The following is a 22,631-nucleotide window of genomic DNA, read 5'->3' on the forward strand; positions in this document are numbered from 1 at the left end:
CCCATGAGGATCGCAGTTTTGCATCTCCCATCTGTCTGTCGTTGTGGTTCAAATTTGGCGGCAGTTGGGCAAAATCTGTTGTACGAGTTCGTCTTTGAAGAACCACTGGAAAAATTAAATGGGAAAAAAAAAACCCATCTGCTTTAAACCAAACCGCCAGACTTTCTGGGCCTTTTTAGGCATGGCTTTGTGAGCCTTTTTTTTGTGGGCCTATGATGTCGACCAATGTTCATGCTGCTGAGTAAAACTTGCCGTGGGGGCTGAATTTTCCCAAAACATTTGCATCATTCATCAAGACTCACCATAATGCGCTGCCGACACGCAACGACAACTACGCAAAATTCTCACAATTTGGCGTCATCCATCTATCCAGTCTACAAAATTTGTAAGCAATCGAACCCCCAAAAAATTCTCGAGGGTGAGTTCCCTCCAATTTGACACACACCAGGCCGACACTTTGTGCAAGCTCTGACGGTCTCGCCTCGCTGGGGTGCGCAGACATCTGTCAACAGCCGGCCCGACTTCCAGGAGGAGGGGCTCGCCCGCAAGTCCCAAGTCCTGGGACACTGCAGGCATTGCTGGGTCACCTCCGCATTTCTCCTGGGTGGTCACCTGAACTTTTAGCCGAGGCTTTCCCACACGGGTGCTTGAGTTTGAATGCGCATATCTCATCACTCGATAGGGAAAAAGGACACCTTCAGTTGGCGTCGGGAATGGTTGCGCTCAACCAGGGTGGGCATTTCTGAAATGCCAAACTTGACCAAAAAAAAAAATCTCCAAATTGACTTGGAATGTAGCTCGGTTTTCGGTTACACGGGTTAGGCGCTATGCTGTTGTCATTTCAAGTTTAAATGGGTTGCACTCAAGTCAGGAGCATTTGTAGGTAGTCAGGTGAAAAAAAAAGATACTTTAACACAATTATCTTACGAGAATTAGAAGTTAATTTCTTTTTAGGAAGAAAAGTCATTTTTGAAGAATGAATTTTTATTTTTTGGGCGGAACAACTGTTATTTTATGAGAACAAAATTTCAGATTTTTTTCCCTTTTTTTTAAATAATTGAGATTTTTTTTTTCAGGGGGAACACAGTTTATTAAATTACGGTAGGCTTCTTTTTTTAGAGTATATCTTATTATTGCTTAAAAAAAATCTCCAAAAAAGAAATAAAATTGGCACTGTTTTTATAGTATCTATTTTACAGTACAATCTATTCTGCTGTTTTTATTTTTGCTCTTCCAGTAACTTCCCGCGAACTCTGATTGAACTCGATCCTTGTGACAAACGCTCAGCTGGTCCCCCCCCCAACCCCCCACCCCCTCTGCCCCTTCGCCCCCTTTCTTATCACACAAAGCAGACAAAAGGTGGCATTGTGCGAACGCGATGTGGACGTGGTGCTTGAGTGACATTTTATACACTCGTACGCTGCTGCTCGTGTAGAAAAACACCAAAACGCTTGTTGGGGTCACACTTGATGTGTTTTTCTCTTTTTTTAGTGTTTTTTTTTTCATGTATACAACAATCAAGACTTTTTTTAAAGTCATACTGGTAGTTTGTTGGGGTTTTCTGTTTTTTTTTTTTTTTTTTTTTTTTTTTTAGAAAAAGCGGTCGTCTTAGCCCTAGATCAATTCTTTTTTTAAATAAAGATTGTTTAAAAATAAAATTTGAACTCCTATGAGAATAAAGTGGGATTAAAAAAACATAAGTTAGTTGTTTTTTTTTTTTTTTTTTTTTTTAATCACCGTTCTTGTAATGAAAAGTTGCAGTCGTAGGCATGTATAATCTTAAATCAGAACTCAATTATATTGAGCACTTTAGAAAACAGCCGCAAAAAATATATTACGAGATTAAAGTGGTGTTTACCCAACCCCTAAAAAAAGAGTGGTTACATTTTATAAACTAAAAAAAAAACAAACAAAAAAAAAACATTTTTCCTCACCCTTTACAATTCCCGAAGGTGGCCCACTCCTTTAATACCTTTGGTGTATTTTTACTTTTTTGTTGCGTGAAAGTAAAGCCTGACAAGTGTGTGGTCTCCAGCTGGATTTTCCCTCTCATGTTCACACTTTCTGTTCATGTGTGTGTGTCATCTTTAGTTTCGGCAAGCAGCTGGGGGGCCGGCGAGGCTGCGAATGCATCACGTTGGAGCCGTCAGAAATGATCGTGGTAAGACTAGAAAGACACGGCAACTCTTTTGACTCCCTCTGTCTTTTTCTTTCTCTTGGTCTGCATTCCTGACACGTCTAACGTGACTGACATTCCTCCCGGAGATGCTGATTTCCAGATCAGATCACATTTACTTTTTGTACTTCCTTGTTTAAAAAAAAAAAACAAAACAACAACCTGCACCGACATTCCAGCCCTGTCAGGAAAAAGATCCAATGTTACGATAACTCAGGTCCAATTTTTGTCGCATCATTCTGCAGCGTAACATCTCGTATTTTTGTAGTGCAGTTTTGTAGCATAACTTTATCGCATCACTGTTTTCCGCACGAATTACATTGCCCGGCAACTTTGGCACACCGATTTACTGCGCAAAACATAAATTCAGCAGTTTTCCGTCAAATTATTTTGGGGGGCCAGTCGGACCGGGAAAGCTAGCATGTTGACTCACCCAAATCCTGCCAATTGGCTAATTAGCCGCATGGGAATTGTCCGCTCATATCGGTGCAAAGGTGACATTCTTCGGCAAGTGTGTGTTTGCATGTTTGGGTCATGCTTAGTTGTGACATGAGACACACGCACACACACACACTTACCTGCACTCATGCACACAGGCACACGCATTCAATGAGGAAATCGGAAGTGTGGTCACATTGCAGCCGCGCTGATGGTCACATGATGCATTGTTTTGTCCTGCGCTTCGTGAGAGAGAAAGATTATCGTCCGGTCCCGTTTAAGACGAGTGTGTGTGTGTGTGGGGGGGGGGGTGGTGTCTGAGTGTCGTGCCCATTATATGCAGTGTGTCCCATGAGGCTCATTAAAAGGACATACTGGACTTTTTTTTTTTTTTTCTTTTTGCGTGTAAAGCTATCGAGCCAAGCCATTATTTTCACATATCTTCTATGTCAGCGCCTTTCAGTGCGTTATTCGCAAAATTGTAGCGACTCAGTCAAATAACGCGGCCGTCACTGTGGTTGTTGGTGGCAGTGGCGTCCAAGTTGTAGCAAACCCAGAGCTGTGTGTGCAATAACAGCAACAATAACAGAGTATCAACTATCAACATTACGAACAATAAAAGCATATTTGATCAATTCTAAATAAAACAAAAAAATGTAAAATGATCATAAAATAGAGTAAAAACAGATAAATATATACAGAATATAATTATCGTAATTGATCTAACAAATAACTGTGATTTTAAAAAAAAAGACAAATAACTAGAATACAAACATGAATAGTAATGCTTACCAAATAAATATGAAATCATTGAAAATAATAACTTAAGTGATGTGAAATTACTACATGTACTGTATTACAAGCCGCACACAATTCATAAATGATTCCCCAAAAAAAAAAAAAAAAAAAAAAATTCACAATAAGCAACATTTCCACGAAAGCGGAACGAAAACAACATTTAAGTGCTGCGTCTTTCAAATTCCTCCCGCGTGGTGACACAATGACACCATTGACTGACGCAACCGGCCGAGAAAACACATTCCTGCTGCAACAACAGCCAGCACAAAAACTCTCCTGGGAAGTTTTCGGCGGATCTCTGGAATCTGCTCTATTTTTTTTTTCTATTTTTTTTTTTCTCGTCTTCCTGCCGCGACACCTCGTGAGAAGGATGTTTGCGTCGTTTCCTGGAGGAAGCGCCTGGGCCTCGAGCATGTGAGCCACTCGCAGGCTCGGCAAAGTGTCGAGCGGACGGAACTCGGATGTAAAGGCCGGATTTTTTTTCCCCTGAAAGTTTCTATTTATTTATTTTTTTTTAACTGCCCGTGGTCCGGATGAGTGGGTTGCGCTGGAACCGGCTGTCGGTTCTCGTGAAGAACTGGATCTTCAACCAGGAGCCCGCTGCCGAAACGGCGCGAAAGGATGAGGACGAGGATCGCAATGTGGATTCTAAGCCGGCGAAAACCAAAGTCACCAAACAGAACTCTGATCCCTCGCCTCAGAATTCCACTCCGGACATCGAGCCGTCCAAAGTTCTCCTGCGCAGCCGCTCCGAAGCGACGCCGGAGCGGTCCTTTTTGCGTTCTGAGGAGGGTCCCCGCTGTGTGTTGCAGGTGGACAACGGCGGCGAGGGCGACGACGGCTTCCTGCATCGGGACGGCTCGCAGCGACGGTCCCGCCGGCGCTTCCGCAGGATCAACCCCAAGGGTGAGCGGGAGCTGATCACGGACGGCCAAGAACCCGCCGGATACAAGGTAGGACTGAGGCTAAATGCTAAGGTGTGAGATACCTTATCACCATACAGCAACGAGTGATTTAGTAAAAACGAGTCAATAAATAGATAAATAACAATCATAGACGGGGGCACCGCAAGGCGGGACTGAGGCCAAATGCGACTGCTTAGGTGTAAAGCTCGGTTCGAAAATCTTGATGTTTCTTGAGGTTTTTGGTGAGTAACAATACGATGCTGTCGCGATACACGATGAGGCAATCATGAATGTGGTGCCGGTGAGTCCTCAAAGAGTGAATCCTCATATTGGTATCGGTCTGAAAAGAAAAGTGGTATCGAACATCCCCGTGTTAAACAATAAAGGTCCGTGGAGTTGTCTCCTACATTTTAAGGCAATAACTCTGCTTGTTGTGTTTCGATGCAATATTATTGTTGTCACGATCCATCGATTTATTGGCGAGAAGTCACCGATATTGCGTTTTTTTTTTTTTTTTTTTGCCTTGAGGCGCGCATAACTTTCCCTCCCTCTGATAGCATCAGTGTGTCATGTCAGTTAGTGGCTTGGCTAATCGCCGCTCACCACATGCGCACACGCACACACAGACACGCACACACACGCTGCTGAGAATTGCTCAGGGGAGTTTCCACAAACGCGACATATTCCCTCCCCCTCTGCCACCTCACCGAAATATCAAGATTGATGAAATGAGCCTGTTTTGAGGGGGCAGCCCCGTCCGTCCGTCCGTCCGTCTCTGGCAAATGAGCCTGCCCCCTCTGCCGCAGGGTCAATGGCGGGCTGGTGCAAAAAGAGTGGGGCATCACGGGATTGTAGTGGCGAGCACGTCTGCCTCACAGTTAGGAGGTTCTGGGTTCGAATCTGGTCGGTTTTCATGCCATCCGTACCATCCTTGTTTGTTTTATAGTCGCCACATGATCAGGCCAGATAAGACGAGCATCGTGAATAGAGAAATTGGAATTATTATTTTTGTTATGTTGTCACACGACTGTCACACAACTTTCATATTTTCGATTCAAAGTAATCCATCAATTCAAATATGATGCCATAAAAAAAAAAAAAAAAAGCATGACGTGAATCGAATGTGACTTGTGTGAAATTAATTGTGCTTCTTTTGTTTCCCCCTCCTACAGGATCATCTCAACAACCAGGTAGGACCATGAATTTATTGATCACCTCTTTCAAAACCCTGTCGAACTTTTTGAGGCGGCCACCCGTTTTATTAGGAACCCACTGTGGGCGGCGCTGTCGTTCGAATGAACAGATGCATGCTGGGAAAAGGCTTTCAAGAGGTTCCCATTTGGGACTTTGGGATTATTCCAGCGCGTGCTTCTTGTCGGATGGATGCCCATCGTGTGCGCTCTCATGGTGGCGATGTACCGGGTCTACAGTATGTGTATGAATGTACCGTCCGCAGAGGATGAATGCGCTGCACACGCCGCGGCAGATAAAGACACAGGATGTTGTTGTTGTTGTCGAGATATAATAACATCAGCCATCCATTAGTTGTGCTGTTTGCTTTAATGGTTCGGCTGTGCACTCAATGGAGATGCGCAGGCCTTGAATGGCAGCGGGGAATGTCACCTTTTGAATCCATGAATCAGTTTGGGTCCCGTTTGGTCTTTTCCAGCCTTGGTGCGTATTTTTTTCGCCCTGAAATCTCAGAATCTGTGTGCAGCTTTGCAACCAACGCTGCGCTTGTGATCGATTCCTATTGATCCAGAAAAGAGATCTACCCACAGCGGGGCAGGGTGTGCCGTTGGATCCTCCCCGTTGTATTCGCCAATGCCGCTCTGGTAACATGGCGCGGAGATTCATTCTGTGGTTTGCGGCGCGTTTGCTGGCGTCCCTATGAACTAATTTCTCATGACTTGACGAGCGTGATGAATCAATGAATCCGTCTCTGTTCAGAATTTTGGTGAATTTGATCAACATCTGCGAGGCTTTGACATGCTGAATATCTAAACCGGTCCTTTTGACCTGTGACCTTTCTAGTTTTGGCGTGTCATTTTTGTGCTCCAGCGAATATTTTTCCTCATTTCTTTCCAGTCAGTTCTTTGTTTTGACAAGTAATTTTCTCATTTGAGCCCAACATTTTTTTGGGCTCTGACCCGGTATTTTCAAGTCCACTGAAATGTCATTGCAGTTTCAGTAAGTAAAGACCACACGCCGTTTTTTTTTTTTTGTTTTTTTTTTAACCGCGGTTTCCAACCGGCCTATTAGCTTCACTCGCTTGAGTTTAGCACACAGACGCAGACTTTATTAAGACACCGGGGACCTTACCGGGTTACGGCGTTCAATAGAGCGAGTGAGCCAGAGCCAGATGGATGAAGCCATCAGCTCGTTTGCCTGCAGGGGGGAAAGAAAGAAGCTAGAAGGGGGGGGGGGTTCTCATTCCCGAGATCGTTCATCTAAGAGGAAGTCTGCACATGGGCGCTTTGAATTGTCCAATCCGGAATTGGATTTGCTTTTTTTGCGTGGGGAAACTAGCAGAGGGTGCACCGGGGTTCATTCGCCGCCCCCTCTGTGTCGAGTTCAGCACGCCCACCCCAGTGGAAACGTTCATGCTTGTGTGGTTCGCTCGCTTCCTGTGTCGTAAGGCAAAATGTCAGAATTTTCTTAACCCCACTCAGACGTTTGTTGCATCACCTGCCACTCGGAGGTAGACGAGGTTGGCACAAGTCGAGACACTCTGTCTTTTGTCCCTTGGGGGGGGTTCAATTCGGCTGAGGTCGTTTTGTCCTGTCATTTTCTCAGATTGACGTTGATTTTTGCTTTGGCCTGACAGTTGTCCGCTTTGGTCCATTATTTCCTTATTTTTGGCTAGTTGTTATTATTGTAATTATTATTATTATTTTTATTCTGGCCTGTCATTTTCTCCTTTTACCCTGTAAAATGCAAAAAAAACTATGGGGGCTCAACATGGATATACACCCCCCCACCCCCCAATAACTTCATTCACACACACCTTAGAAAGTTGCAAGAACAAAAGCGATATCAAACATCCCTGCAAATAAATCCGACTTACCGCCTTCGACGTTTCAGGATTGTTGTCGTGTCATAAATCTCCATTTTTATTTATTTGTCAGACCTTGTCATGAACGATCCCATATTTTCCCCCCGATTTTTAGAACATGGAAGCTCTTCAGATAACCTTTTTTTTCCTTTTGTTTCCATTGCCTTGTTGACTCATGCGGGCTTGCCATCACATTTAGCTTGAGCGAACCATGCGACGTCAAGGCTCGGGTTATCTACAAATCACGAGATTAGATTTCAGGTTCAATTATGTATCGGTGTGACTCACAACATCTGCATCATCTCCTGACTTGAAGGCTCTGGAAGTCACCGGCGGGAAGGTTTCCGTGATGGTTCACCACCACAGCGCAGTTATTATTGCAGATGGTATAAGCTTATTAAAAAAAAAAAAAAAAAAAAATGCAATGTCCTGGTCCGCTCAGGCTTGATTTGAAGTCTTGAGGGGGCAGTCCATTCCGTCGCTCATCTCTGGTCCCGGATAGCGGGCTCCGCCTGAGGGACTTTGTCGAAGGTCCTGCGGGAGAATCGGAGAGAAGGGTAATATGAGAGACTCCTGCAATACTTCATTTAAAAAAATAAATAAATAAAATACTTTCACGCCGAGCGTATTTAAAAATAAAAATAAAAATACTTTCACGCCGAGCGTATTTTTGCAGAGATAAGGAAACGCAATTTTTTTCTGGATCGAAACTATTGGCCCATCGTGTTCTTGTTGTGGCTTTGCATTTTCTGATTCTCTCACCATATATATTTTTTTCCTCATTTTGGCCCATCAGTCTCTCATGTTGGAGAAGAAGCGTTTTTCCGAAGGTGGTAGGACGCCTTAAAGGACAAACTGAAGGGTTTAGTGCAAACACAGACATGATGGGGGGGAAAAGGGACTGCGGCAAAAGCAGGGTTAGAGAAACTATTAAAATATATGATTGAGGATTAAAAAAAAAAGTGAAATGCGAGAGCCCAAGGTGACTGAGATGGAAAAGGGAATCCAGACTAGATTGATTGACTCGCCCCGAGATCCGTTTGAGCACTCGAAGGTGACGGTATAGCGGGAAGGACGAAAGATCTTGATGTGGTTTGAGTTAGGTTTGGGGTACGGGCAAAGCGCGATCCTGGTCCGGAGGCGGCTCTTCCCTGGCCCAAATTCTTGACTCGTTTTTGCCACAAAATCGATTTGTTTTTGACGATCTTGACTCAATCGCTGAAGCGGGCAAAGCATCCGTTCCTTTGCCGTTCCTCCAAGCACTTGGGTGGCATGAGGCGTGCAGGCGTTGCATTGCTGAGTGTCTTTCGCCTGTACAGTACAGGTTTGCTGCTGCTAACTTTAGGGATGACATCAGCAGCACCGAGATGACAACCTCGGTGAACTCGCTCTCTATCTTCCCTCCAGCCTCCTCCTCCTCCTCCTCCTCCTCCCCCTCCTCTTCTTCTTCTTCTTCCTCCCTCCGTTGGCTAATCCTCCATCTTGCCATTTAAAAGGACCTCCACCTGGTTTATGGCGATTGTGAGCCAGGGATACATTTTTGTCTTGTTTTTGTCGCGGGGGCGACAGGAAGGGAAGGGCCCCCGCTTGAAATGGCAGGAATTCCTGCCCTGCGCCACACACGCTACAAACGTGCAACATCCGATGGCGTGTTTACGTGCTTTTTTTTTTTTTTCTGATGGAACAAATGCTTTCACAAGATCCCCTCGATTGCCATTTGAGGGGAAAATGTATGACTTTTTGCTGTCAAATTAGCACAGTTTCGGTTTGAAGGCCAAAAATTCCCCCGTGCTATGTCACGTCACGGCTGTGATTGAGGCTTCTGTCACACTTAACTCTTTCAGTGCATGTCATTTATTATTATTTTTTTTTTAAAGAGGAAAACCAATTGAGTGCCAGCCAATTGAGAGCACTGTCAAAGCGCTTCGAAATAAAGATGTATTGTATTCCGACTGGCTCACAGAATATTGTGTACGATGACTTCCAAATGAAAGATTAGACTCATCACAAAATAAAAGTGTTATTTTTTTTTTTCCTACCAACATCGGTTGGTTTCAGCACTACTTATTTCTGAACGAAACTCCTCAACTCACTCCAAGGTATTCCTCTGGCACCATGAGGCCAACAGATGGCAACAAAGCAATACTGTTATATAACGTTGGCCCGAGCGCAAAAACAGCCAATAGTTTATTTATTTCTTTATTTTTCGGCGATAGTGGTCACACATGTCGTATTGACATTTTGACGATCATAAAGTCGCACACCGTTGCACTTTAGATGTCCCAACCTAGTGAAAGCGCACCTCAAGTATGTGGTTCCGCGAACACAAAAATAGGACAGAGGAAGAAAAGGCGACAATGTTTTGAGGGCGCCGACTGCACCTCACAAACCGGATGCGCGTCGCACAGGAAACACTTCCTGGAACTCTGTGCATGCATGTGGGGATGGATGTGTGCTTGTGTTGTCACATGAGGCGAGTGTTCGACCAAAAACCACGACAACAAAAAAATGGCGTCGAAAGATGTACGTAACAGGAATGGAATTGAAAATTGCGGTACTTGAAGACGGGAACCCGAAAATGGCAGAAACGCATGGCGGTCATATGTCCCAATTCCCCACATGCTCTTAGCCATACTGAGAGCGTGTGTATGTGTCTGCGCGCGCGTGTGTGTGTCCGTGCGTTTTAATCAGTCCCGTCTAGCTAATTAAAAGCAGTCAGCTGGCTCCACATCGCACGGTAGCGCATGACTGTGAGGCTCCTTCCCAGCACTCGCCCTTTCCGTAGTTGTGAGTCGAGATCTGGCGCATTTCTTGTCACCTTCTCGAAATTCTTAATTCGCAACCTTCTGCAACTCTCACGGGTTCGCGCGCCACATGCGAGCAAGATGGCTGTTCATTTTGATGGCGCTCATTGGTTTAGGCAGTACAGGCCCTCGCTTCCATGAGCTAATCCAGTCCGTGCGTTATAATCGGATTAGCTAATGTAAATGTTTGCTTTTTGGAGTGGCACATTTGAGTAATCAGTCGTCCTCTCCCCTCCCTTTTGTCTTTTTGTTTTTTTTTTTTTGTTTTTTTTAAGTGTGATCTATTTTTTAAACTCGCCCCCCCCCCTCCCCTTTCTCTCTGTGTGTGTCTCGATTCATCTTTTTTTCCCCTTCATCTATTTCCATCCCTCCTCTGCTCGGCCTCTCTTGTGTACACTGGCTCCTCCGAAGGCAGGCCTCCATGTGCTCGCTTCCCATTGGCCGCCCGCTAAAAAGATGATGTCATACCCTGGCACTGGTGAGGGGCGGAGGGAGTACGAATTGAGATGCATGGATGCTGGATAAAAAAAAAAAAAAACGAGGAGTGTCTCATGGTATCCTTGCAGAATATTCCAGATTTTTTTTTTTTTTTTTTTTGCATCTGCAAAAGAGTGAATGACAGAAAAATATCCTTTGCTAATCCTACAATAAAATCTTACCATCTCACAAACTAACACCTCGCCCGTGTCAGAACTTTTGAAGCTAACACCTGAAAATAGTGCTCATGCTAAAATAAATCAGTCAAACAACAGAGCCGCATGCATCCCTTCGCTGCGTGCGTGACCGAGCGTGTCTTCTCACAAACTGGCCTCGCTCGCATGTGAAGGCTTAATGCGAACGTTAGCTGATGGCACTCACTGCACCAACGCTAATGCTAAAAACAATCTGAACACAAAAGTTGTCATCGCTGCACTCTGTGACTGTGCGCATTTCTTCTAATAAAGCCTCCCCCTCGTCTAGGCTAACGTTAGCTGCAAAATGTCTGAACTAATACTAATCCTTAAAACGAGACCAGGTTTTGCCAAAAGGGTCATTCATTGGTTTATACAGTATGAGGAGGAAAGGGGGAAAGCCCAATTTCACCCACCGCACCCCCCCCCCCCCCCCCTTTTCGTGCCACTCCCCCCCCACCCTCTTTTCGTGCCAGCATCTGTCCAAGCAAAAAGGCAGGAAAAGGGAGCTGTTGGCGGGTGGGAGAACCACCCCCTCTTTTTTTTTTCCCTTTTTTGTAATTTATGCATAAAAGGGGAGTGGCTTTTTGGTGGGGGTGGGTGCACGAGGGGGGTATGCCTCAATCGACTCAATAGCTTTATATTACCGATCAATAAAGATGCTCCCTTTTCCTGGCCAGCCAATACATCTAATGCAGTTCCCCCATGCCCCCCCCCTCTCTCTCTCTCTCTCTCTCTCTCTCTCTCTCTCTCTCTCTCTCTCTCCTTCCCTCGCTCGCTCGCTCGCTTGCTATACAGGTGATGTCATTCTTTTTCAGCTGGATTCCCTCTCCTCCCTCCCTCTACCGCTAGCTCATTAGCGACCCCGGCACACGGCAGCACAGCATCCCAGCCCGGCTCGGCGTGCGTATCAAAGCCTCCCCCGAACCCCCCCAAAAAAAGCGTAGGAATGCCAGTATGAAAGTGGCCGGGGACGTGGCGTAGCCCAACGTTGCAGGGAGGAATCTAGCGTTGGGGGATCGGCAGCCGGCCATGGAGACATGCCGGCAGGCTTACGGAGTTACGGCGTGAGTTTGACGGCGAGGAAGGGGCACTCTGAGCCAAGTGACTTGACCGCAGGGAAGATTGCAAAAAGGATTTCTGTGGGGTTTCAATCTCATCCGGTGCTTTTTAAAAAAAATTTTCACCATCTTTGGAAGAACGAGGGGGAACTTCCCTCCTCCTCCTCCCATCGGTCGGCGAGATGGCTTTCCTGGTCCGTTGCTATGCCAACTGCTTGCAGCCGTGGTCCTCCAAAGTAAGCCATGTCGTAATGCCCATTGACTGTGTGAATACGCGTGTGTGTTTGGCTTCCCTTTTCGTGGGTCATTGAAACACTGAACGCTCGCGCATGTGCAATTCTACTTTTGGAAATTCGCGTAATCTTTGATTGTTTTTTTTTTTTTTTGGGTGTATTTTTTTTTTTACATATTCATAGTCATTTGCGCTTTTTGTACTCATGGCCAAAGAAGTTAAAAAAAAAATCTTTGGTGTCATCTTGCGACATCATGGTGAGTTGAGGAGTTTCATTTAGACAAAAGTAGTGCTTTGCCTCCGCCTTGTGGCACCGATAGACAGTTACAATTTCTCATGGATTTTCTAGATCTTTTCTCTACCCTCATTCAATAGAATATTCCGGAATTTGGGGACTTTTATGTCACTTCAGTTCCCGTGTGTAAAGAACATCACCCCCCAAAAATTGATATATTTTTGAATGCAACATGAAATTTGGTTAGTATATCTGTCATGGGTTTACCCACATAAAAAGTCAAAAGAATTCCCAAAAAAGACACACCGAGTCTGCCATTTTGATTTGAAGCAGTCATTTTAGCGTCTTTAGTTTGCCCATTTCCAAGGGAATATACTGGAATATTTGGAAAATTCAGCCAGATTCCTTGAGCTACATGACATTTACTAGCCATGACCTCCAAAAAGAGTCTCAAAAAGCCATTCCTTCAAACCCCACAGGAGGTGGGGTTTGAAGCAAAAACATTTTTTTTGCGTGCGGACGCGAGCGTGTTGGCGCAGTTTGGATGCTCAACCATACAACATGGAACTCAAGTCAACACCACGATTGATTGTGGCTCAGTTAACCACTGGAGACATTTGATTTCCACAACTTGAAGGCTCTGTCAGTCATTTTGAAACTCATTTCCTCTCACACAGTTGTCTTGCCCACATAACAAGTGCAGATGCACTCCACTTCAGGCTCACAAACGTCCGATGAAATGAATGCGTTTTGACTGCCACCTCAGTTCATCACCGTGTACAATCGCATCACCTCTTTAGGTGTTTCCCTCACTTTTCCGGTGCTTCGTGTCTTTCCAAGCATCATCTCCGTCTTCACACGAGCTATCTTTCCACTGCACCAATTATCACCGATGTTCCAGCGCATCGTCTCTCACACGTTCTGCACAGCTCGGATTTCAGATGATAACGGAATCCTTAGAACCTGACCCAAATTTGAATCCATGTTTGGTCGTGCTTTCTTTGTTTTACGGCCAATCATCAGGCTGTGTTTGCATGCTCCGCCTCCAAGCAATTAAGTAGGTTAAAATTGCAATCGGGAAAAAAAATCTGGAGACTTAAGTTGAAAGACGTGTATCAAATTTCCTGCCTCCAAAGTAAACTAGTTTGGAGGCTACTGTTCAAGAAGCGGCGTTTGATGCGTGTTGTGTCTGCGCCGCGAGGAATAGCAAAGGGGCTTCGTCGGCTGCTAATTAGCCAGACATAGACAGCTTGATGGATTTGGTGCCAGGGCAGGCGCGTCGGCGTGATGGACGGACTGCCGCGCGGGCATAGTGACTGCAGTATCCAAATAGGTCGACGGGCTAATTGGGGATCTCTCTTGAACCCAAAGTTACCCCTCAATAATCATTCATCGTCTTTGCAAGATATTTTTGACATTTTGTCTTTCGGGGAAGTCATTTGCTATTCCAGCAAGACTGTGCTCCCACCCGCAAAGAAATGTCTGACCACGTTTGGTGTGGAAGAAATTCCTCTGGGAAGAAATAGAACCGTACGGATCTTGTTTAAAAAAAAAAAAAAAAGCCACATGGGCTGGTTCATACATGTGTTGCTGTTTTTTTTTTTTTTTTTTTTTTGGTTTGTTTTGTTTTCTTGCCATGTGAGCCCAAGCAGTCTTGCGCATCATCAACAGAGCAAACAGACTGAAAAATGTGCCATATTTATTTTTTAGGGGGGAGGTGGTGCCACAAGACGGCGATCTTTGCCAGATGATGTCATGGCCTCGAGTCGGCCTCGGGCCGGTTGACATCCTGATTGATAGACTGACGTGACGCCAGCTAATGTGGCCTTTGAGCCATGAAATATAAGCTTGAGGGGGGGGGGCATGGCTTGAGGGTGGGAGTCAGATAAGACCCTCATGAGAGGGATGCCCCCTCGCCACCGCCTCCTCATACCCCTGCCACATGTGAGGGGACGAGTGAGAGCTTATCGGAGCTGCCGCGGGGACGTTGTCTGGAAGCTCAAATGCACAGGAAGTTGTGGCGAAGATGATCAATGCGGGTCACGTTACACCCAGGCAGTGTCCGGATCGCCTACCACCACTCATCAATTACGACTGTAAAGCTCACAGAGCCGATTAAGCTTACCTTCTGTGTTTTATTTTTTATTTTTTATTTTTTTTAAAAACAACACAAACAAATCTTAGCCAAGGCCAAAACAAAACAAAAAAAGACATCCGTCGGACTCTGTGAAAATAAACACAATATTAACAATACGCTTTAATTGGCTTTGTATTGACAGACAATACTTCAACCACAGTTGAACTTGCCCCTTAGGTCTTCAATTTGCCCCATCTGATACCCCTGCATTTGGCCTTGATGCAAGTAGACTACAACAGTGGTGAAAAAAAAAAAAAAAAACCTTCGATGGACACTGAAATCAAACGACGTGGCTATAATGGAAGCAGACTTCCCGTACTTGTGCTCATAAATCACACCGCCCGCCCCCTATGACATGACCTTAACCCACTCAAAAACGGTCCCCACTCTGACCTTGACACTTGATGATGACGCACCCACCTCCTCCCTCCCCCCCTCCATTTCACGTAGTCCTTTTATCTCCTTGTTATTGATTCAACGCTGCTCATCCACAGAGTCTTTAGCGGATTGTTTGCGAGGCTGTTAATGAATACGAGATGGGACAGCTCAATTATGTTTGGATGGATTCATCTGAGGCTGAACTCGAAGCCCCCCCCTCCCACTACTTATTAATACACGATGCACTTGTGGCGTGACAAAGGTGTTCGGGACACATCTCTTAATCAATGCATCGATCAATCTGGATTGGACTAGAACCCGTAACTGTCCCCGAATCTGACTTTTATTTTTGTGGACACATTTGAGCTTGTCCAAAAGACCTTGAACTTGCCGGTGTACTTGTCAACAGTCGAAGGAGACCCAGGCAGTGTCCGGATCGCCTACCACCACTCATCAATTACGACTGTAAAGCTCACAGAGCCGATTAAGCTTACCTTCTGTGTTTTATTTTTTATTTTTTATTTTTTTTAAAAACAACACAAACAAATCTTAGCCAAGGCCAAAACAAAACAAAAAAAGACATCCGTCGGACTCTGTGAAAATAAACACAATATTAACAATACGCTTTAATTGGCTTTGTATTGACAGACAATACTTCAACCACAGTTGAACTTGCCCCTTAGGTCTTCAATTTGCCCCATCTGATACCCCTGCATTTGGCCTTGATGCAAGTAGACTACAACAGTGGTGAAAAAAAAAAAAAAAAACCTTCGATGGACACTGAAATCAAACGACGTGGCTATAATGGAAGCAGACTTCCCGTACTTGTGCTCATAAATCACACCGCCCGCCCCCTATGACATGACCTTAACCCACTCAAAAACGGTCCCCACTCTGACCTTGACACTTGATGATGACGCACCCACCTCCTCCCTCCCCCCCTCCATTTCACGTAGTCCTTTTATCTCCTTGTTATTGATTCAACGCTGCTCATCCACAGAGTCTTTAGCGGATTGTTTGCGAGGCTGTTAATGAATACGAGATGGGACAGCTCAATTATGTTTGGATGGATTCATCTGAGGCTGAACTCGAAGCCCCCCCCTCCCACTACTTATTAATACACGATGCACTTGTGGCGTGACAAAGGTGTTCGGGACACATCTCTTAATCAATGCATCGATCAATCTGGATTGGACTAGAACCCGTAACTGTCCCCGAATCTGACTTTTATTTTTGTGGACACATTTGAGCTTGTCCAAAAGACCTTGAACTTGCCGGTGTACTTGTCAACAGTCGAAGGAGATGCCTCTTCATCAATGTATGGATCGTTCTAGGTGGGATTAGAAACTTCTGTTCATCCTAAATCTTTCACGCGCCCTGTAACCTGACGACATGATAAGCTGTCCACTGTAGTAACCGCTGTCCCCGAAAGCGTTAATTTGTCCTCCTTATGAAGACACCGCACAAAACTTGAGCCTGTCCGAGCGACTTTGAACCCGCCGATGCATTCGGGGACAAAGATGATTCAATTCATGAGTCAGTCTAGGCTCGGCGAGAACTTTCCGTTCCACTGAATCATAATTTGTCCTCTTGACTTTGGAGACAAAATTTAGGCTTGGCCAAGTGACTTTGAACCTGGCACCATACTTGGGGTGTGGACAAAGGTCACAGGACGTACCTGTGAATCCATGAATGGCTCAATGTAGGTTCAACTTGAACCCTCAAGATTCACATCAAAAGCAGCTCAAGAACAACAAAAGAACCATCTTATCGGCTCGTTAGTTTGACTCGCCTCTGCGTGGCTGAGAAACGTGTGAAAACTGCCAAATTGACTCCCTACACAAAAGTTAATTTCCTGTTCTGCCCAGCCATGTCGGTGATTTATTGTCTGCCCAGACTGGGCTGTTTTTGGGGAACATTTTGAACAAAAAACAGCCCCTCAACCGGCCCCTGGACTCTTTGCGGTATCGATGCTGCGTGGAGCAGGAAGCATCTGTTCAGAATGTTACGTACCGGGCTGGCGCACCTTTCTCAGGGGGCCAAACAAAGAGTAAGTTGGCAAATCCCCGCCAACTGAAAGTGACTTTGGCGTCCTACCCTCTCCACAGGTGGGGGCGTTTATTTTGATGGCGAGCCACGGCCCCGCTGGGGGGGATTTACCCGCCCGTTTGCAGTACTTAATCCAGTTCAGCATAAATCGTTAAAACCCGCAACATTCTTCTGATAAATTCAACCTCCCGAATCCCATTCATCATGCCGCTACTGTTGCGCAGCAAATTTTTGGAGATGAGGAATTCCGTGATTGACTTCGCAACATGAAATTTGGTAGGCATGTCTGTCATGAGCAAGACCACAAAAATGTCTCGAGAAGACGTGCCCGAAAAGACGAGGGAAGTCTGAATTTCCGTCCTCGAGCTGTTTATCACAACGCAATCAAATTTAAACCATGCGGCCCATGCTAGACAAATTGAGCGCCCAAACTGCGGAAAATGTTTACGTTTCCTTTTGCGGCTTGTCCACGGAGTGTGTCGGCAAAGTTTAGACGACTCGCAATAAAACATGAAACTGGAATAACTTTTGCGCGGGGGCGCCCGGCTTTAAGTCTTGCCGTTGGTTGCGTTCCAACATATTTCTCAACCCGTGCGACTGAAATAAATGGAATGGTTGAGGAATGGAGAGGCACAGTAAGTCTGCCACTTTGGTTCCAAGCGACCATTTCAGGATCGTTTTGTTCATTTGCGGCGGCTCCTTCAAAAACAAACTTCAGATTTTGTCCCATTGCTCAGACGCACCAAGCCTGCCAGTAAGGTTCGACGACTAGACAATAAAGCATGAAAGCCGAATAACTTTTACACGTGGGGTTGCTTGTTCGTACGCTTTTTAATATCGTCTTTGGTTGCTTGCCAAGATATATTTGATCTGCGTACTGCTAAAATAATCGAGCAGCTGAGAAATACTCCGGTGTCATAATAACCCCCAACACACAGACCTGATACTAAAGATTTTCCAACCGGATCTGGACCCGCGTTAATGCTCAATAATATGAAAAAAAAAAGCACATTGAAGTCATCCAGTTGTACCTCAAAGCAGTCCATCGTGTCCGAATTACAACTGATACATTGATAAAGGTGCCGTTCAGAACTTCCATCTTCTCCCACGCTGCCTTGAATGACTTTGCTCGTTCGCACACGAGAGATAGACGAGGAAGCTCGGCACCGCGGTCGGAAATTGGAATCCTTATGTTTTTTTTTTTTTTTTTTTAATCTTCATTTCTTGCAGCTCTGCATCAATCCACACTCGCTCTTCTGCGGATTCATACGTGCCATAAAAATTCCCCACCCGTCAAACCTCGGACACGGGTGCTCGGACGCCGTTTTGCCGTCTTATGTTTTGGTGGCGCACGGAGGCTTCCCCCCCCCCCCCCCCCCCCCCCCTCATCTCTGATGCAAAGTTACACGGCGGCGGCGGCACACTTCATCCATAATTCAGGTTTTCAGGGGGTGGGGGTGGGGTGTGTGTGAAAATGTCAGCAAGAGGAGGAAAGACTGTCTGACAGTAAACTGCCGAAGACGTCAAATGACTGACCGCCGTAGACAGACGAGGCGACGAAGCATTGCGGCGATGGAAAATGCGGGAGGACTAGTCAAGTCGACACTATTTTGATTCAAGTCTGATGTTGGATTTGAGTGTTTGCAGAACACGCCTTGGTGGCAAGAGTCCATTCATTTTACGCCGTGAAAGGATGTTGGTTGGCTGTGTGCTGACCCCTACGGGCCAAGCGTGGTCACGGCAGGTGGCCAGCCGGCGAGCGGACTCTCTTGTCAGCGCGCCCGTATTGACTCAGCTGCGTTGGCACCTCGCGCCGCAACACTTGGGAATCCCGAAACGGGACCTGTAACAAATCCCTTAAACTGCTTACAAGTCTGGACTGAGTGAAACGCTCGCGGCGCGAGACTTTGGGGTGAAACCAGAAGACTCGTAAAATGTCAAATCGACGGAAACAGCTGTCACAAATTCCTTCAACCTGAATCTTACATAGCCCAGGCATGTTATGAGTGATTGTTGACTTCCGGATGAATCCAGTTTTTTTGATTGACGCTTCGGGTCTGTCATTCCTACTTGTAATTTATTGCCATCGACGTAAACAAACTTACATACACGTCATAAGCGCATACAGTGTTGTTTTCTGGGATTGACGGCGTCGCGTTCCACCCCCCCACCCCCCCCACGCGTCCTTCCATCCTCCCATGTTGACTTGATGTAATTGTACAGCTGAGGGAAGCTGACACATTTATATTTCATCTACCGACTCTCATCCTTAATGCATGAGGAGAATATGGAGACCCCCGCCCCCACACAGCCACCTGCCAACATTCCCCCAGGGGAGAAAGAAAGTGTAACCGTGTGCGTGGGGATTAAGTCAGGGGTGCGAAATGGAGTCGGAAGGCACCCACGGGGCTCACTTCCATTTTCAAAAACAACCCAAATGTAAACCATGACTGTGTGTTTTATTTTTTTGCCTCAGCCAAAGGTACAATTAAAGGGTGCACTTAATCCCCGCATATGGGGTCAGGGGTCCCGTACAACAGTTAGAGGGGAGCACTGAAGGAAGGGTGTGGGTTGGGGGTGGGGGGGCACCAAGTGGTTAATATTTCATAGTGGCACAGTGGTTTCCCCACCCTGTTCCATCTCGGCTTGTTGTTGGATGTCGCGGGCGTTTGGGTGGCTTGTGGATGGAGGACGCTTGGTGCGGGTTGGCGCGGTGTCGCCGGAGGACGGCCTCGCTCACCTTGGCGCTACCGCGATCCAAATTGGTAAGATGTCACTTAACGGAGTGGATTCCCGAATCCAAGGCTGGGCACATTTTTTTGGGCTTAGTTGGTCTCGAAAGCGCGACAGATGGGCTCGGTCGTTTGGAGATGAGGGTGAAAGGTAAATGTCAAATCAATTTCAATTGAGCAAGAAAATAGTCATCCGTGCTTGTTCTGAAATTGAATTCTTTGTAAAATTGTTTCTTTTACAAATGTTGTTGCGTTTTGCACGTCGGTGAAAAATAATGCGGGCACAGTTTTTTACATTGCGTTGTATTGTATTGCAATGAATGAACCCATTTTCTATTGAAATCAACAATCACGGGTACTTACATTTTTTTTTTGTTATAGCTCATCATTTTATTTACAATTATTTCAATAAAATCATTCATTTTCTATATTGTATTGTTTCTTAATTAATAGCTATTAAGAAAACAATTACTCTTTTTTTTTAATCAACAATTAGAGTGGGAAATTATTTAATTAGATGAACCAATAACAAAAATATATCAATACATTTTAGCTAACCAATCACAGCGATTTTTTTTTTTAAAAGGAGGGCTGAATTACTGGACAAAAATAAATAAATAATTGCATGCCTAATTCCGCCCTTGTGTGTGTATCCAGTATGTGCTCGCCCTTTAAGGAGCAGCAGTTGCTCCGTATGAATGTGGAGGACGAGGAAGTCTTTTTAACATTTTGACCGCCTCATTTCTTACGCCACAAGGGACACACACACACATTAGGAACAGCTCTCGGTGTGCCGAGTCAGTGCAGAAACGACCACTGCAAAGGAGAGCTTGCACAGAGCAGACTGCGGCGTACGCGGTCTCGTCGTTTACAGTGAAACGTGTTATCTCGCTGCTCGATAAAGTGTGCGCACTCTCTTCTGATTGTGGTTTACGTCTTATTTTTATGGTACATTTTAAAAAAACAAAAAAACCATAACTTGCAACACCTGATCATCATCTCACACCGCCTGCTTCCTTTCCTTCCTGTGTGTCTGCGCAGCTTCCTGCCGACCTCAATAAGATGCATTTGACGGACCACGCCCACCAGCAGGTGATGCACGTGCCCGCCAGCCAGTCGGGCTGCAGCATCGCCAGCGACTCGGGCAGCAGCAGCCTGTCGGACATCTACCAGGTGGGGGATAGTCCGGCGGCGGCGCCAGATGAATGGAAACTTATCATATTGATTGTCTGCATCGCTCTTAATATAGCGACATCCTATCACATATTTAATGTTCCATACAAGTCTAGTATACCACATTTACATCTTAACATTTCCATATGACTGAGACGTGGCACACATCAGATTTAATGCGCTGTATACAACTGTAGTCTCTCATATTGAGACCATATTTTGTCTTCCATGCCACGCTAATGTACAAGTAGATCATATTGAATCTTCTCTCCAACTGGAATGTGCAATGCATCATATTTATCGCGCCATACAACTCTTAACGCGCCATCATATTGAATAATTTTTATCGATCGAGCGCGGGCGCCGCTTACCTCCCCTCGCCCATGTAATCCTCCCTCAGGCTAATTATTCGCTCGTCACAGGCTACTTCCTGCGGTGGCTCAAAGGTCTGACGCAGGAAATAGCCCTGACCTTCTCCAAACCGAGTCCACGCCTCTCCATGGAGTGTTCTCCAGCTCCTCCTGAGCGTTGTCATTGTCACGGCTAATCCAAATCAATCATACGGAAAAACAAAACATGTCTTGAATCATTCAAATCCCTTCAGAACACCTTTATTCGCCAAATTTAATCCCATAGATATTTTTAATCTCTGTGGCATTTTATCTTGCTGAAAACTTTGCAGCTAATGAGATGCCGCAATCAATGCGGAAGCCCCGCCGAGGGACGTAAGCGGTGTTAATGGCCTCCTAATAGTGGTTGTTACCTCCACCAGGGAGGTTTTCTTAGCCGTTAGTTTGCCTTTTCATTTGCTGGCATTAACGCGGCAGAAAACGGACAAGGAGATGCGACAGAAAGAGCAGAAGCAAACACTTTTTTTCCCCTCTCCACAGCGCCATCCGGTAAGGCGCTGTCCCGAAGAAAAGGGGTGTGAAGTACTTGTGGTCGCTTGTCGCTAGGCAGAATTCAATCCCATTTGAAGAAAGAAAAAAAAATACCAGAAAAAGTACAAGGAGAGTTTATTTATTCACAAGCATTGGATCTGGAAATCGTCCTCCCCCAGGCCACAGAGAGCGAACCGGGCGACGTGGACCTGTCCGGCCTTCCCGAGGCTCCCGTGGACAGCGAGGAGGAGGAAGAGGAGGATGAGGACCTGGAGAGAGCCTCGGATGCGCTGCTGGGCCGAGACCTTGTGCGCGAGTGTCTGGAAAAAGACCCGGCCGACCGCAACGACGACGACATCGGTCAGTCAATGCGACCAATAAAATGATGTGATCTCAAAACAACTCTACATCATATTTCAATCGTATTTAATGCAACTTGAATGTACCATATTTACATATTTCACGTTCCGGACAACTCTAATGTCGCACATTTGTCGTTCTGTCCACCCAGAGCAACTGCTCGAGTTTATGCACCAGCTGCCAGCCTTCGCCAACATGACCATGTCGGTGCGTCGGGAGCTGTGCAGCGTGATGGTGTTCGAGGTGGTCGAGCAGGCCGGCACCGTCATTCTGCACGACAAGCAGGAGGTCAGAACCGAAATGGCAGCTCGCCGCCGTTACATGGACGATGATGTCATCCGTGTTTCCCCTCCACCTTGAAGCTGGACCTGTGGTACGTCATCCTGAACGGGGCGGTGGAGATCGGTCGCCCCGAGGGCAGGGCGGAGATGTTGTGCATGGGCAACAGCTTCGGTATCTCGGCCTCGCTGGAAAAGCAGTACATGAACGGGGAGGTGCGCACCAAAGGGGACGACTGCCAGGTAAGAGTGAATGTAATTCCCCCCC

General features: G+C 45.9%; 1 protein-coding gene across 10 annotated transcripts in view; it reads left to right on the top strand.

Moving 5' to 3' along the window:
- rapgef6 (Rap guanine nucleotide exchange factor (GEF) 6) overlaps positions 1-22,631 on the top strand; it is a 52,183-nt gene that overhangs the window by 14,317 nt on the left and 15,235 nt on the right. For 8 of the 10 annotated variants that reach the window (XM_019869579.1, XM_019869584.1, XM_019869585.1 and 5 more), the window contains 7 exons: positions 2,092-2,161; positions 4,225-4,365; positions 5,490-5,507; positions 20,713-20,844; positions 21,905-22,085; positions 22,237-22,373; positions 22,448-22,606. In XM_019869579.1, coding sequence (XP_019725138.1) covers positions 2,092-2,161; positions 4,225-4,365; positions 5,490-5,507; positions 20,713-20,844; positions 21,905-22,085; positions 22,237-22,373; positions 22,448-22,606 — 838 coding nt within the window. Of the gene's footprint in view, positions 1-2,091; positions 2,162-4,224; positions 4,366-5,489; positions 5,508-11,632; positions 12,145-19,536; positions 19,705-20,712; positions 20,845-21,904; positions 22,086-22,236; positions 22,374-22,447; positions 22,607-22,631 lie in introns of those variants that run through there. The other 2 variants (XM_019869588.1, XM_019869587.1) reach the window with 2 other exon arrangements.

This window comes from Hippocampus comes, unplaced genomic scaffold, assembly GCF_001891065.2.
Source record: "Hippocampus comes isolate QL1 unplaced genomic scaffold, H_comes_QL1_v1.1 scaffold109, whole genome shotgun sequence".
NCBI classification, from domain to species: domain Eukaryota; kingdom Metazoa; phylum Chordata; class Actinopteri; order Syngnathiformes; family Syngnathidae; genus Hippocampus; species Hippocampus comes.